This window comes from Drosophila busckii, unplaced genomic scaffold (assembly GCF_011750605.1).
Source record: "Drosophila busckii strain San Diego stock center, stock number 13000-0081.31 unplaced genomic scaffold, ASM1175060v1 hic_scaffold_36, whole genome shotgun sequence".
In the NCBI taxonomy this organism is placed as follows: Eukaryota; Metazoa; Arthropoda; class Insecta; order Diptera; family Drosophilidae; genus Drosophila; species Drosophila busckii.
This window is the reverse complement of record NW_022872746.1, coordinates 44421-56772: the sequence shown is the minus strand read 5'-3', so window position 1 is coordinate 56772 and position 12352 is coordinate 44421. Positions and strand designations below refer to the sequence as shown.

The 12352-nt window shown below is 44.1% G+C and overlaps 3 protein-coding genes across 6 annotated transcripts; 1 reads left to right on the top strand and 2 right to left on the bottom strand.

Annotated features, from left to right (window-relative positions):
• Positions 1-3965: 3965 nt before the first annotated feature.
• Positions 3966-4995, top strand: LOC108594446 (very-long-chain (3R)-3-hydroxyacyl-CoA dehydratase hpo-8). Its single transcript, XM_017979620.1, has one exon. The coding sequence runs from the start codon at positions 4105-4107 to the stop codon at positions 4828-4830; it is 726 nt and encodes a 241-aa protein (XP_017835109.1). The 5' UTR covers positions 3966-4104; the 3' UTR covers positions 4831-4995.
• Positions 4996-5029: 34 nt separating this feature from the next.
• On the bottom strand, positions 5030-6543 carry LOC108594444 (cysteine desulfurase, mitochondrial). Its single transcript, XM_017979619.2, has 2 exons — positions 6362-6543; positions 5030-6302 (listed from the first exon to the last, which is right to left on the bottom strand). The coding sequence occupies exons 1-2, from the start codon at positions 6480-6482 to the stop codon at positions 5044-5046; spliced, it is 1380 nt and encodes a 459-aa protein (XP_017835108.1). The 5' UTR covers positions 6483-6543; the 3' UTR covers positions 5030-5043.
• A 277-nt stretch (positions 6544-6820) lies between these two features.
• On the bottom strand, positions 6821-11840 carry LOC108608458 (UPF0518 protein GI14169). Of its 4 annotated transcripts, none has more exons than XM_017999838.1 (6): positions 11000-11840; positions 10549-10945; positions 9123-10176; positions 8296-8871; positions 7818-7856; positions 6821-7602 (listed from the first exon to the last, which is right to left on the bottom strand). In XM_017999838.1, exons 1-6 carry the CDS (start codon positions 11701-11703, stop codon positions 7202-7204), a joined length of 3171 nt encoding a protein of 1056 aa, XP_017855327.1. In that variant the 5' UTR covers positions 11704-11840; the 3' UTR covers positions 6821-7201. The 4 variants fall into 4 exon arrangements, with proteins under 4 accessions (XP_017855327.1, XP_017855328.1, XP_017855329.1 ...); XM_017999839.1 differs by having other exon boundaries at positions 9123-10152; XM_017999840.1 differs by lacking the exon at positions 7818-7856.
• Between the last annotated feature and the right edge of the window lie 512 nt (positions 11841-12352).

Genomic DNA, 12352 nt, shown 5'->3' with positions numbered 1-12352 from the left:
TTGTTGTTGGTGGTGTGGGGAGACCAACGCATTTTGGCAGCCACTTTGGTTGTGTGGCCAGCTGCTTGCTCCGGATGTTGGGCGCCTTGTAGCACAGGTTGTGATTTGAGCTTTTTTGGAAGCTAAGGTTAAGGTTACTCGCTAATTGCACTCGTATTATAATCTCTGTATGCATAACGGTAACTAACCACACTCAACACGTGCAGTGGCCCGTTGCGCTTGGGCTGGCGGTGGCACCACCACCAACCACACGAGTTTTTAACACCACGCCCGGGGCGGGGTAGTGTTAAAAAATGTCCGTCCCGTTCAAGTTGTGCGGTCAGTCAGGCCCCAAAATCCAGTTTTGGGAACAGGCGCACACGATGCTAAAGCAAGCAGCCAACCCCCGCGTCATGGCCCCAACGCTGAACGATGAACGAACGAAACGTAAAACTCATAGAGACCCCCCCCCCACCGCACACCCATCATTCTTCGCTACTCAACACTTGTGCGGCTGCGACGGCGACGATTACGCGGCCGCCTTTGCGTGCTGATTAAAATAATAATTATTATAAACATACATAAGGCATGAAGATTGATATGCATGACGCATGAGTCGGACTAGGGCGGCAGTAGTTCGCATTTTATAATTTTTTAAAATTTAAAGTTAGTAATTCTTCAGTAAAAAAAAACTCTAATAGAAATGATTTAAGCTATTAACTACAATTAATTGAAAAAATTAAATGCTTGATATAAATTTAAAGCAATAGCAAAGAAAGAAAATATAAGCTATATTTTTAATTAGAATTTTTTTTAAAAAGATGAAAATATCCAATGGAAAATCAAATACAAATTTAAAACTTGTATAAAATAATTTAACTATAGGATTTTATTAATTAAAAAACTACTAAAAATTCTTTTAGCTGTTAACTACAATAAAAAATTTTAAAATGCTTGCTAGAAATTTTAGAAAGCATTTAGTATACTATGGGAAACAAAATCAGAAATTATAATTTATCCAAAAAATTATTTAACTCACTAATTTCATATATCAATCTCTATAGTATTTTTATATTTTCTACGCTCCCAAAGTAAAATATTGTGATTTGTAATTGTTGCAAATAATAAAGCGTTAGAAAATTCTCACTAATTAAAAACAAATAAAGTATGGAAGACTTGAAACATGAAATGAATGGCAAGATTAAATTTACATTTAATTTGTTTCCAAATTATTTGTAGAATTATTTGTTTCCCATAGTCCATTGGAGCTTGCTTCATTAGCACGCAGGCAAACTGGTTCTCTATAAGGCGCTTGCCCAGCAACAAAGATAGAGAGAGAGAGCTGCATAGCAACAAGTGACGACGACGACGACAACGACACCAGCAGCTTCTTCACACATACGCACACACACAACACAACACACACACATAGAGAGAGTGAGCGAGAAAATATTCTGTTTGGGGCTTGGGGCGGGCAGCCAGCTGGCACTGCTGTTTGCCTGTTAAGACGCATGTGGGAAAACGTTGAACGCCCACAATAATAGATGTTTTTGCTTTATTTGTTTGTTAGTTGTCGTTGTCGTTGTCGGCTATTCAAAGTGTATACGCGTGTGCAAGAAATAGTTATAGTTATAGTTTAGCTTAGTTTAGTTTAGTGGTGCTAACGCTTGCTGTTCGCCTAGCTAATATTTCTGCAATAAGCAAAATGACGGGCACAAAACAAAATGTCCGTAGCCCCCAAGTGTTGGGCTTCCGCTGCTGCTGACGCTGCCGCTGCCAGAGGCCATGATTGTTAGCAAAACGTTGCTGCTGCTGCTGCTGCTGCTGCTGTCGCTGTCGTTGCTGCTGCTGTCGCCATTGCAATCAATTTCAATTTCTAGCACGCCCCACGTCATAGTTTTTTTTTGCGTTTGGGGCGCCAATTGTTGGAAGCGTTTTCTGTTGGCCTGTGAACTGAGCAAACAAAATGACAACTCAAATTTTGCGCAAAATGTTCGTTCGCTTTGGCTGCAAGTTGTGTTTTTGTTTGTGCGCGGCAGCACACACAACGTGGTGGAGAAAGCTCTGGAGCTCTCTCTGTGTTTTGCCAGCAAACATGTTGCTTGTTGCTTGTGTGTTGATAAGCCGCCTTTTATTTGGGAGGCATGTCCGGGCGCATTTGTGGGCGTAGTCAGCAGCAAAAGCAACAACAACAGCTTGTAAAATAGTCAAGCTTGACAGGCAGCAGCAGCAGCAACACTTGGCGCCATCTACAGCGCAAAAATTTTAATTGCTGCAGCAGCAAATAATTAAATAATTTACAACAAAGACTATAGAAAAGCAAAGCTTAAAAAACAATAATTGTGTAACTTGCTTATAAATTTCTTTTGAATTTTGTTTATAGCTGTTGCTACTAATTAAGCAAAAAATTAGCTAAAAATTCTCATTTGCAAAAGAGCAGCAGAACACACACACACACACACGCACACTCATTCACAATTCGCTGCACAAACAACCACCACAGATACACACACATACAGAGGCAGAAAAAACCAAACCCCTGCCACTGTTGTATACACTTGTTGCCATCTCGCTCGCACGCCTTGCTTGGCCGCACCTTCTCCAACAGCTACGAAATGTGCAGACTGTTGTCGCTTGCTGTTTATTCTGCGCGCCTGGTAAAAAAGAGGGAATTCACTTTTGGCGGGGTCTCGTTTTTCGTCCAATCGGCCTTTTTGTGGGCGCTGTCTAAACTAGTCCAATTGTATCTCCGGGTATCTCTGGCCAGGCCACGGTCGACCAGTCGATGCCAATTGTTGATAAGGCGGCCAACCCGACAGCTGATAACACACAGCCCAGGCCTTCTGTCTGTTTTGTTGGAGAACAGTTCTTTGCAAATTAATTTGTGTACAGCCGTGTAGGCGTGGTTGTTAGGCCTACGCCCACACACACACAGCTACACAATCCGACACACACACACGCAACACAGAGCACGTGTTGAGCCACCAAAAATACATGTGAAGTGCATTCAAAGAAGACTCCCTGCCCTGCAATAGCAACGTTTGCTTTAATTTTAGTATGGGAAATTTTATGCTCAACTCTCTGCCCGCTGATCAACTTAAACGTTATACGTTATGTGCCCCCCACACCAGATCTCATCAACAATAGCAACAGCAACAACAACAAGCTCAACGGCGGCAAATTGCAAACAAAAGTGGGGAAACAATTACCCCACTAGGCCAGCGAGCTAGTCAGCAGGTGTACGGACGCACACACACGAAACCCACCCATGTGCAAAGACCGTGCCAGACTTTCAGACACGTTCGGTTTCCGGTTCACAATCTAACAGGCGCCCAGCAGCCAATAGCAACAAGAATTTAAATGTGCTTTAAAAAAAATAAACTACGCGACAAGAGAGCAACAAAACATTTGAATACACTTTGTTTTTATACAAAGGGGAAGAGGGTATTCTCAGGTTATGCAGGCAAGTCGAACATTTATTTGTAGTAAAATTGATATGTGAAATATTTATACACTTTGGCATCGATCGAGAATATGATAAATCTTATGTGTGATTTATTTGAGATTTTTCTTTTAAGTATTTTGGGCGAAAATCTGTTTATATTTAATATGTGCAACCGATTTTATTCGGATTGCGGGAGAGGGAGGAATAAATGTATATACAAGCGTAGTGATTAGAGATTGGGAGCATATACATGCGAAATTTCGTAGCTTTAACTCCTATAGTTTCTGAGTTCTTGATGCTCATACAGTCAGACGGACAGATAGACTGACGGACATGACTCAAACGTCTCAGTTCAGTCTTTCTATTCAATAATATATAATTTTTAGATTTTCCCTGCTTACTTCTGCCTGTTACATACATTTACCCAACTTATGCTATGCTTTTTTAGTTTTTATCAATGTCAAAGTGTATAAGTTTCTCAAAAAAGTTGGCAGTTCTAAAACTAAATATTTGTTTCTTATTGTGCAGCACTGGCGATTGTTGCCCAACACTAGTCACAGGTGAAAGCTAAGCAACAACAATATTCCTTTAGTTTAAACCGATTGATTAGCTAATGAACAGCTAAGGTGAAAGTTCAGAGAAGTAGGCAATCATTCCATTCGATTAGTTAAACAGCCAAGATGTCGGCCAAAGCGAACAAACCCGCCACCAGCAGTGCAAAGAGTAAGGATGTGGGTGCACTTACCAAGATGTACTTGTTCGCCTACAATGCAATCCAGGTCGGCGGCTGGAGCTACATACTGTATCAGCTGGTGAACTACTATGTGCTGCAGGGTCCAGAGTTTCGTGCGCAGATTACACTTTGGGATTACACGCGCCTGGCGGTGATTATATTCCAAAACGCCGCCTTTGTGGAGATACTGAATGCAGTGTTTGGTTTGGTCAAATCCAATCCGGTGGTAACAACATTCCAAGTGTTTAGCCGCATGATGGTTGTGGTGGGCGTAGTGATGGCTACACCCACAGGCAAAGTGTCGCCCGGCTTGCCGATTGCGCTGTTTGCCTGGGCTGTGACTGAGATCATACGCTACGGCTTCTATGCGCTGAACATTATCAAGGTGGTGCCGCAGTTTGTGGTGTTCCTTAGGTACACCACATTCATAGCGCTGTATCCCATTGGCGTAACCGGCGAGCTGTTGTGCTTCTGGTGGGCACAGCGCTATGCTCGGGAGCACAGCGTCTGGAGCGTTGAGATGCCCAACAAATGGAATGCCACATTCTCCTACTATGCGCTGCTCTGGATTGTCATGCTGGGCTATATTCCCATTTTCCCACAGCTGTATCTGCACATGTTTACGCTGCGTCGCAAGATCTTGGGTGGTGGCAGCAAGAAGAAGACCAACTGAACTTTGCACCCACGCCACGTTGAAGCTTGGACTTGCATACGTTTCTGCTTTGCAATCGCTGCGCCCTCTTCTTGACCTTTAGGCTTAAGCTTAAACATTTACATACTATTTAGTCGGGTTTTGTGTACAAAGAAAAAAAATAAACAATCGCGAACAGTAAATGAATCTATTCGCTTTTCATTCTATTAGCAGAGTATAATATTTATAGACAGCCTAGTGCTGTGACCATTGTATGGTCTTTAGGTCGACGCCTTCCTGCACCATCTCCCAGAGTGGCGACATTTCGCGCAGACGTTCCACATGCTTGATGCACTTGTCGGCTGTGTAGTCCACCTCCTGCACGGTGGTGAAGCGTCCAATGCCAAAGCGTATTGAACTATGCGCCAGATCCTCGTCTGTGCCTATGGCACGCAGCACATACGAAGGCTCCAGCGACGCTGAAGTGCATGCAGAGCCACTGCTCAATGCCACATCCTTTAGAGCCATCAACAGTGATTCGCCCTCCACATAGGCGAAACTTAGATTCAGGCAGCCATTGTATGTATGCTCTGCATCGCCATTTCTTATCACATGCGTCAGCGAGCTGGTGAGCTTGTCCAGCAGTCGCTTTGACAAAAAGTCCACCCACTTTTTATCGTAGTCCAGCTCCTCATGTGAAAGCTGTGCTGCTGCACCTAAGCCCACAGCCAGTGGTGCTGGTACTGTTCCGCTGCGCAGACCACGCTCCTGTCCGCCACCACTTTGAATGGGCTCCAGACGCACACGCGGACGTCGACGCACATACAAAGCGCCTACGCCTTTGGGTCCATAGATTTTATGCCCCGATATAGACATTAAATCAATGTTCATAGCATTCACATCCAATGGTATTTTGCCAACTGCCTGCGCTGCATCTGTGTGGAAAAATACTTTCTTGGCGCGGCACATGCGTCCAATTTCCTCCACTGGCTGCTTTACGCCAATTTCATTGTTAACTGTCATTATGGACACCATCGAGGTGTCTGGTGTAAGTGCCTTATCCAGCTCTTGCAGATCTATGATGCCATTCGCCTGCACCGGCAGATATGTAACTCTGTATCCTTCGTTCTCCAGCGCACGGCACGAGTCGAGCACACACTTGTGCTCGGTCTGTGTCGTAATCACATGTTTCTTGTTTGTGCCATAGAAACGTGCAACGCCCTTGACAGCTATGTTGTTTGACTCTGTGGCTCCAGATGTGAAGATAATTTCCTTGGCCTCGGCGCCAATAAGTTTGGCAATTTGGTCGCGCGCATGTTCCACCGCGTGCTCTGTTTCCCAGCCGTAGGCATGTGTGCGCGAATGTGGATTGCCATAGTAGTTGGTCAAATATGGCAGCATGGCATCCAGCACCCTTGGATCCATTGGCGTAGTGGCCTGTGCATCCAAATACAGCGGACGGCCATCAATATTATCATTTTTTATGTTGAAACGCACCTGGCGCTCACGAAAATCTGTGTAAAGATAACGCTAACGGTGACTAGGCTATTCGTATTGGACAGCGGCGTCTTACCTTTGGAGGTGGCCGCCAATTTTGTTGCGGCTTTTGTCGAGTCTGTACGCACACGTGTTGCTAATAGATTTGTATTCGGGCGCAGCACGTGCGACTGCAATCGGCCCAGCATTTTATGCATTTTGTCAATATGCACGTGTATTTGTTTGGCAATAAAAAATAATGTTTTATAATATATATTTACGATTTCACAATCTAATCAGAAGAATAAAAAAACAGACTGACCAATGCGCGTTTATAATGAAAATACCACAATGCAGTATTTAAACTACGCAGTACGCAAATCAGTGTGACCAGAGCGAGTTGTGTGCTTAAAGCGCTCAATTCAAATTGCGCATCGGAATGTAAACAAAAACACATTTGTGTATTGGATTGTGCAAACTTAATTACTTGGACCAATTTTAATACTCTTGCGTTGGTTAAAAAACTGTTTACAAATTTTGTAAATATATATTGTGTATGTACATAAAAAATATTATGATAAATGTTATGCGCTTTGCATTAAATATTAAGGTAATAATTGCCTATTGCTTGTAATTTAGCATTAATTTTGTTTTCGCTTTCGTTTTATACATTTGAACACGTTTACAATTTTCGACTTAATAGCTAGCTTTGTATATTAACGAGTGTTAAATTTAAATATCTGTTCAAAGGTGCAACTTTGTTCGTAAAAATGATTTAAAAAGGGTTTCTGTTTCTGGTTTTTAAAAATACATATACACACTAAACACAATATCCATAATTTAACAGCAAATTAAAAAAATGTAAGGTAACTGGTTAAATAAATAAACGTCAACAAATCCGATAACCAGTGTGTATTGCAAACGAAGCTGTGCGCTGTCAAAGCAACTGCTGCGTGACCAGCACAACGCTCTGCTCCAGCGCAATGGCCGCCAGCTCCTTGAGCCACTCGTCCAGCAGCACCGCACACAGCGCCAAGTCTCGCGAACGTTCCGTGCCACTAGTGTTGGCTATAATGCCCATGGAGGCCACCGAATCCAACGAAACGGGCTCCGAGTTAAAGCTGCCAGTGGCATGTCCGCCACTCTCGCCGCCCAGCAAAGTGCTGGACGAATGTGTGTGGGATAAGGTCTGCGTGGAGCCATTGTTGCTGCTATTGCTTGCCAGGCTTGTCTCGTGCCTGGGCGTTGTGCTTAAGCTTGTCTCACAAGTGTTGCCCTGATTTGTACGTGAGTTTGCATCTCCGCTGCCGCTGGAGCCCACCAACGTGGAAGCTGCGCCTGCAAAGCATTTAGCATTAGTTTAAGCTCATAATAAAATTAATATCAGGCAACAGTAATTAACAATTAATACGTTTAGTTTTAGTGGGCACACAGTTAGCGCTATATACAAAAGCAATAGGAGGCGGCAAGACTACAACAACAACAATAACAATAACAATTTTTAAAACTACATAATTGGTTTTAAGCTTTTTACTTAAGCGTGAAATATTTACCGGTGAAGAATGCGTAAATTTGTGATAAGCCAGATGAAGCTAAGATTTTGTTTTGTATATTTTTTTTATAAACATTTTATATCAATTAATATAAGCCATAAAAAAAAAGAAGAAAGACAAATACATTATAAGCAACGTTGTCGGCAAACACATTTTATAATAACAATTAATGGTGGGAGTATTGCAAAATCAGTTATTATAAAAATAATAATAATAAATTATTCGTTGTTATCAGCGAGTGTAACATTTTGTATCTATAAGATACAGATCATACTAAATAAAAACTAAATCTGCAATACTCGGTGTAAATGTGTGTGTGTGTTTGTTGTGTGTATGGGTGTGTGTGTGTGTGTGTTTTGTTAGGTGATCCCAAAACCGATTTGTTTCCAAACATCCGCAGCTGCGTGTTTTGTTGTCTCCAAAAAAATCATTGTTGGTGCAATAAAAAACATAAGTACATAAAAATTTGCGCACATACCCGCTTGGCTTATGGGCGCCGCTACAGCTGAAGGAGCTGCAGCTGGAGCTGTTGACTTGCGGCTAAACATGCTGGTAATGGACTTGCTAATGCTGCGTCGCTTGTTGTCGCCGCGCTTGAAGGGATCATAGGCGCTGCTGGCTGTGGCCTGCATGGGCGTGGCCGCCGATAATGTTGCATAGGCGGAACGGCCCTGCGTATGTTGCTGCTGCTGTTGTTGATGTTGCTGCTGCAGCTGCTGCTGCTGATGCAGTGGCGAATTCTCACCAACTTTGCGCGCATTCACCAAACGAAACTCACGATCAATGAGCGAAGAGCGTGCCACATCGATAATCTCAAGAGAGTTCTCCGCAACAGGCAGCTCCGCGTCGATTTGTTGCTTTATCATGCGCAGCACTTGCTGAAACGAAGGCGTATCCGAGGTAATGGCGATGTCCGAGCGCAGCAGCAGTGAATGTATCAACGGGAGAGGATACCAGGCGAGGCGTGTGATGAGTCCCGTCAAATGCAGATTAACGTAAAGTGAATTGCTCGTAAAGGTTTGCAGTTTGCCCCAGATGGCATTGAGAAAGGGACCTGCCAAGAGAGAGAGAGAATAAAATGAGTAAGTGAGCACTCAACTAAATAATACACTTTGCTGAGAGGCTAAGACTTAGTTGTGACTTTGTCTGAGAACTTTTACAATAATAAATACTTTAAACACTTAATCATGCCTTTGCACTACTTTCATAAATTAAAGCGTATTGAAAAACGCATTGAAATTATTTTAAGTAGATGATTAATTTTAAACACAGATATAGAAAGCAAAATTATTTTGCGACACTCACCTAAGCTCACGGTGCCCTGCGCAAACAAATCCTCCGAGAAATCCAAATCCGTCAGCAACAATTCATGACGCGCACTATGCGAAACACGCCAAGCATCGCGTCTGCCGGCGCTAATGCTGCTGCTGTTGTGACTGTGCTGCTCCTCATTGTCCGCTGTTGTTGTTGCTGTTGAATTGTGGGTCTCAGAGCTGTCTGGCGTCTCCTCGTCGGCGGGACGCCACTTGAACGATTCATAGCCGCTGCTTTCACCCAAAGATTGCAGACTGTCCAGCTGTTTTTCACTCGTCTCCAACTGCGCTGCTGCTGTTAGCATGGGCGCTGTTAAGCTAAACTCAGCAAAGAATTGCTTTGCCAGCTCTAGCGCATGCGAACTGCCATTCGAACGGCCTTGACCAGGACGCTGCCACTTTTGATAGCGATAGCTGCTGGCCCACTTGGCGCAGTCGCGTTGACATTGTGCTATGCGTGAGTGCGCCTCATAGAGATACGCCTGCAAATTGGCGTACAAGCTGTCGCCCGCATAGTGCCCATAGTAGTTCCAATTGGCGCCTATGGTTTTGCTCATCACAGGCGAAGGCAGCGGCGGCAGCAGCGCTGGCGCGCCTACCGCCTCCAGAGTTGTCTCGTGTATGCTCTTGGGACGTGCCAGCTCCCGCGCACGTTTCATCACATCGGGCGTTAGCTCGAGAAAGAACTCGCTGCTGTTCAAATACGGATCAATCTTGTTGATCTTGTGGCGATGCGAAATGGGCACATGCTTGCCCGGCAGCATGTATTTCAGCAGCAGCTCCAGCATCAGATCCTCGCAATGCAAGCCCAGCAGTGTATCAAACAATGCCATGGTCACCATGCATAGATTCGCATCCGGCGCATGCAGACGCTCCACCAAAGCATCCAAAATGCGTTCGCCATCAAACTTCTCCGTGTCCAGCAGAAACTTGACAAAGGCACGCATCAGTCCCGGTTCGGTAATGGAGCGCAATATCAAATCCAGATACGACATGGCCGAGATTTGCGAATCGATGTTCGTCTGAAAATGTTTGCCCTTGAGTGTCTGCGAATTGGAGGCGCAAAAAGTGGTTTCGAACATTTCGACGAGGCGAGGTGTTTGTGTTTGGTTAGCATGGGGTCAGCCCATAAGGAAACATACATACATACAAAGATAATCATACTACGCTTATACGAATGTCAAATCAGATTGATCAAATTATTAAATACATCGAAGTGCAAACTTCTTTTCAATATTTGTTGTTATTGTTTCGTTTAAACGTAGCTTATATAAATAAAAGCAACATCTTTAATCACACACACAAAAGAAAGAGTGAAAGTAAAGAGAGTAGAAGAGCGGGGACAAGAGACAAACCAACACCACATAGAAATGCATCGAAGACAAGTTTTGCACGTAAAAAACAAAAGAGAGACATACCTGAAGTATAGCCGGACCTAGCACAGGCACAATGAAGCCCTGGTACATAAAGTCGAGCAGCTGTTGCTTGATTTGCTCATGGGCCACCTGGACGACGGCATTGCAGAACTCCAGCGAATTCATAAAGAGCGTTAGTTCGGGTATTTCGGCAACATCGTCGGGCGTGATGCGATGCCAATCAATGGAGCTGATTTCAATGCTGTTGGGCAGGCGGGAATAGAGGCCGCCCAGGCCAGTCACAAGCAGCGGACAGATGGATGAGTATTGTGCGATATAGTGACCAATGTTGGAGTTCTTTTGCGACAGCGCCATGCAGAGCAGCAAAGCATCGCGTGCCTGATGTCCCAAGCTGCCCTCACGATGCACATAGGGTATGAGCAGTGAGAAGATGATAAAGCTGCAAAGACTAGAGTTTAGTATAAGATTTATAAACTAAATTTAATTGAAATACTTGGTGGTGGTGCCACTTTTGGGCGGCGCCAAGCTGCCGTTTTGTATTTGCTCCTGCACTTGTGTCTGCGCCGAGAAGAAGAATAGATCGAGCAGATGCACATTCTGCATGAGCACCACGCATAGCTGATTCAGCAAGATGACCAGTCGCTTCTCCAGGTCGGGCGGGAAGATTTCGCCTTGACTGGATGCCAGTATTTTGAGCAGCGGTCGTAGAAACGGTTCGTGGCATAGCAGCTGGTGACGTGAGTGGCTGACCAGCAGCTCATAGAGCTTCAGCTGCTCCAGACGCACAGCATTCGCATATCGGCCTGTGGTGCACGCCCACTCATAAAGCTTGTCTAGCAGATTCTCGCTTAGCAGATACTCCAGGCAAGGCGCAGGTGGTGGCGCTGCTTCTGCCGTCGGCAGCGACACCTTGTTGCAGTGATGTAGCTCAACCAGCAATAATGTCACCATATAATCCAAATGTGAGACCACGCCCAGCACATCATCATGCGTGGGCGGCTGCACAGCATGTTGAATTATTTCATTCGCCTGCTGCCAATGCTTGCAGAAACTATCGTAGCAAGCGCGCGGATCACAATCTGTGGCTGCATCTATGGGACGTTGGCGCATTGTTGAGCTTCCCGCGTTGCCACTTGAATTGCTGCTGCCGCTGCGCGTCATACTCTGACGCAATGGACTTGTGCGCAGCCAACTCATAGTGAGCTTTACTTTGTTCCCGTTACGATAAGTTTGGCATATATTTTGCGATTGTTATTGTTGTTGCTGCTGCTGCTGCTGCTGGTCGTATGTTATCTAGGGTATGAGTATTCTACATGTATACGAATATTTTAAAGCTGAAATTCATAGATAAGCACTCTTTTATTATTTGCATCTATCGCATTCACATGCAACAACAACTACAATAGACACTGCTAGAGCGAAAGCGCTGAGGCAATTACATATTTGGACAGCAGCAGCGCCACTGAAGCGCTAAGTATTGTCATCATTGTAGTTGTTGTTGTTGCTGGCACTTTGCTTTGCACTTGCCTTGAAATACGCTCTTTTGCAGGTGTATTGCACAAGATTGTGCTACTTTTGGCAGTTAACAAGCACAGCACTGTTTCAAACACATCACTGTCGCATTTTAAAACTACTTTTGAACGCAATTTTTGCAATTTTATAAATATTTACAGCAAATAGAAATTAATGAATGAACTGCGCAGTGTGACCGTTTGTTAAAAGCACTTAAATACCAAGCAAGCATCATCTGTTACAAAATTTGCAACTGTCTGCCAACACAATTGAGTATTTTTTTCGATACTTATAATAAAGTTGCAACAGCTTTTTAAATTGTTATAGACATACA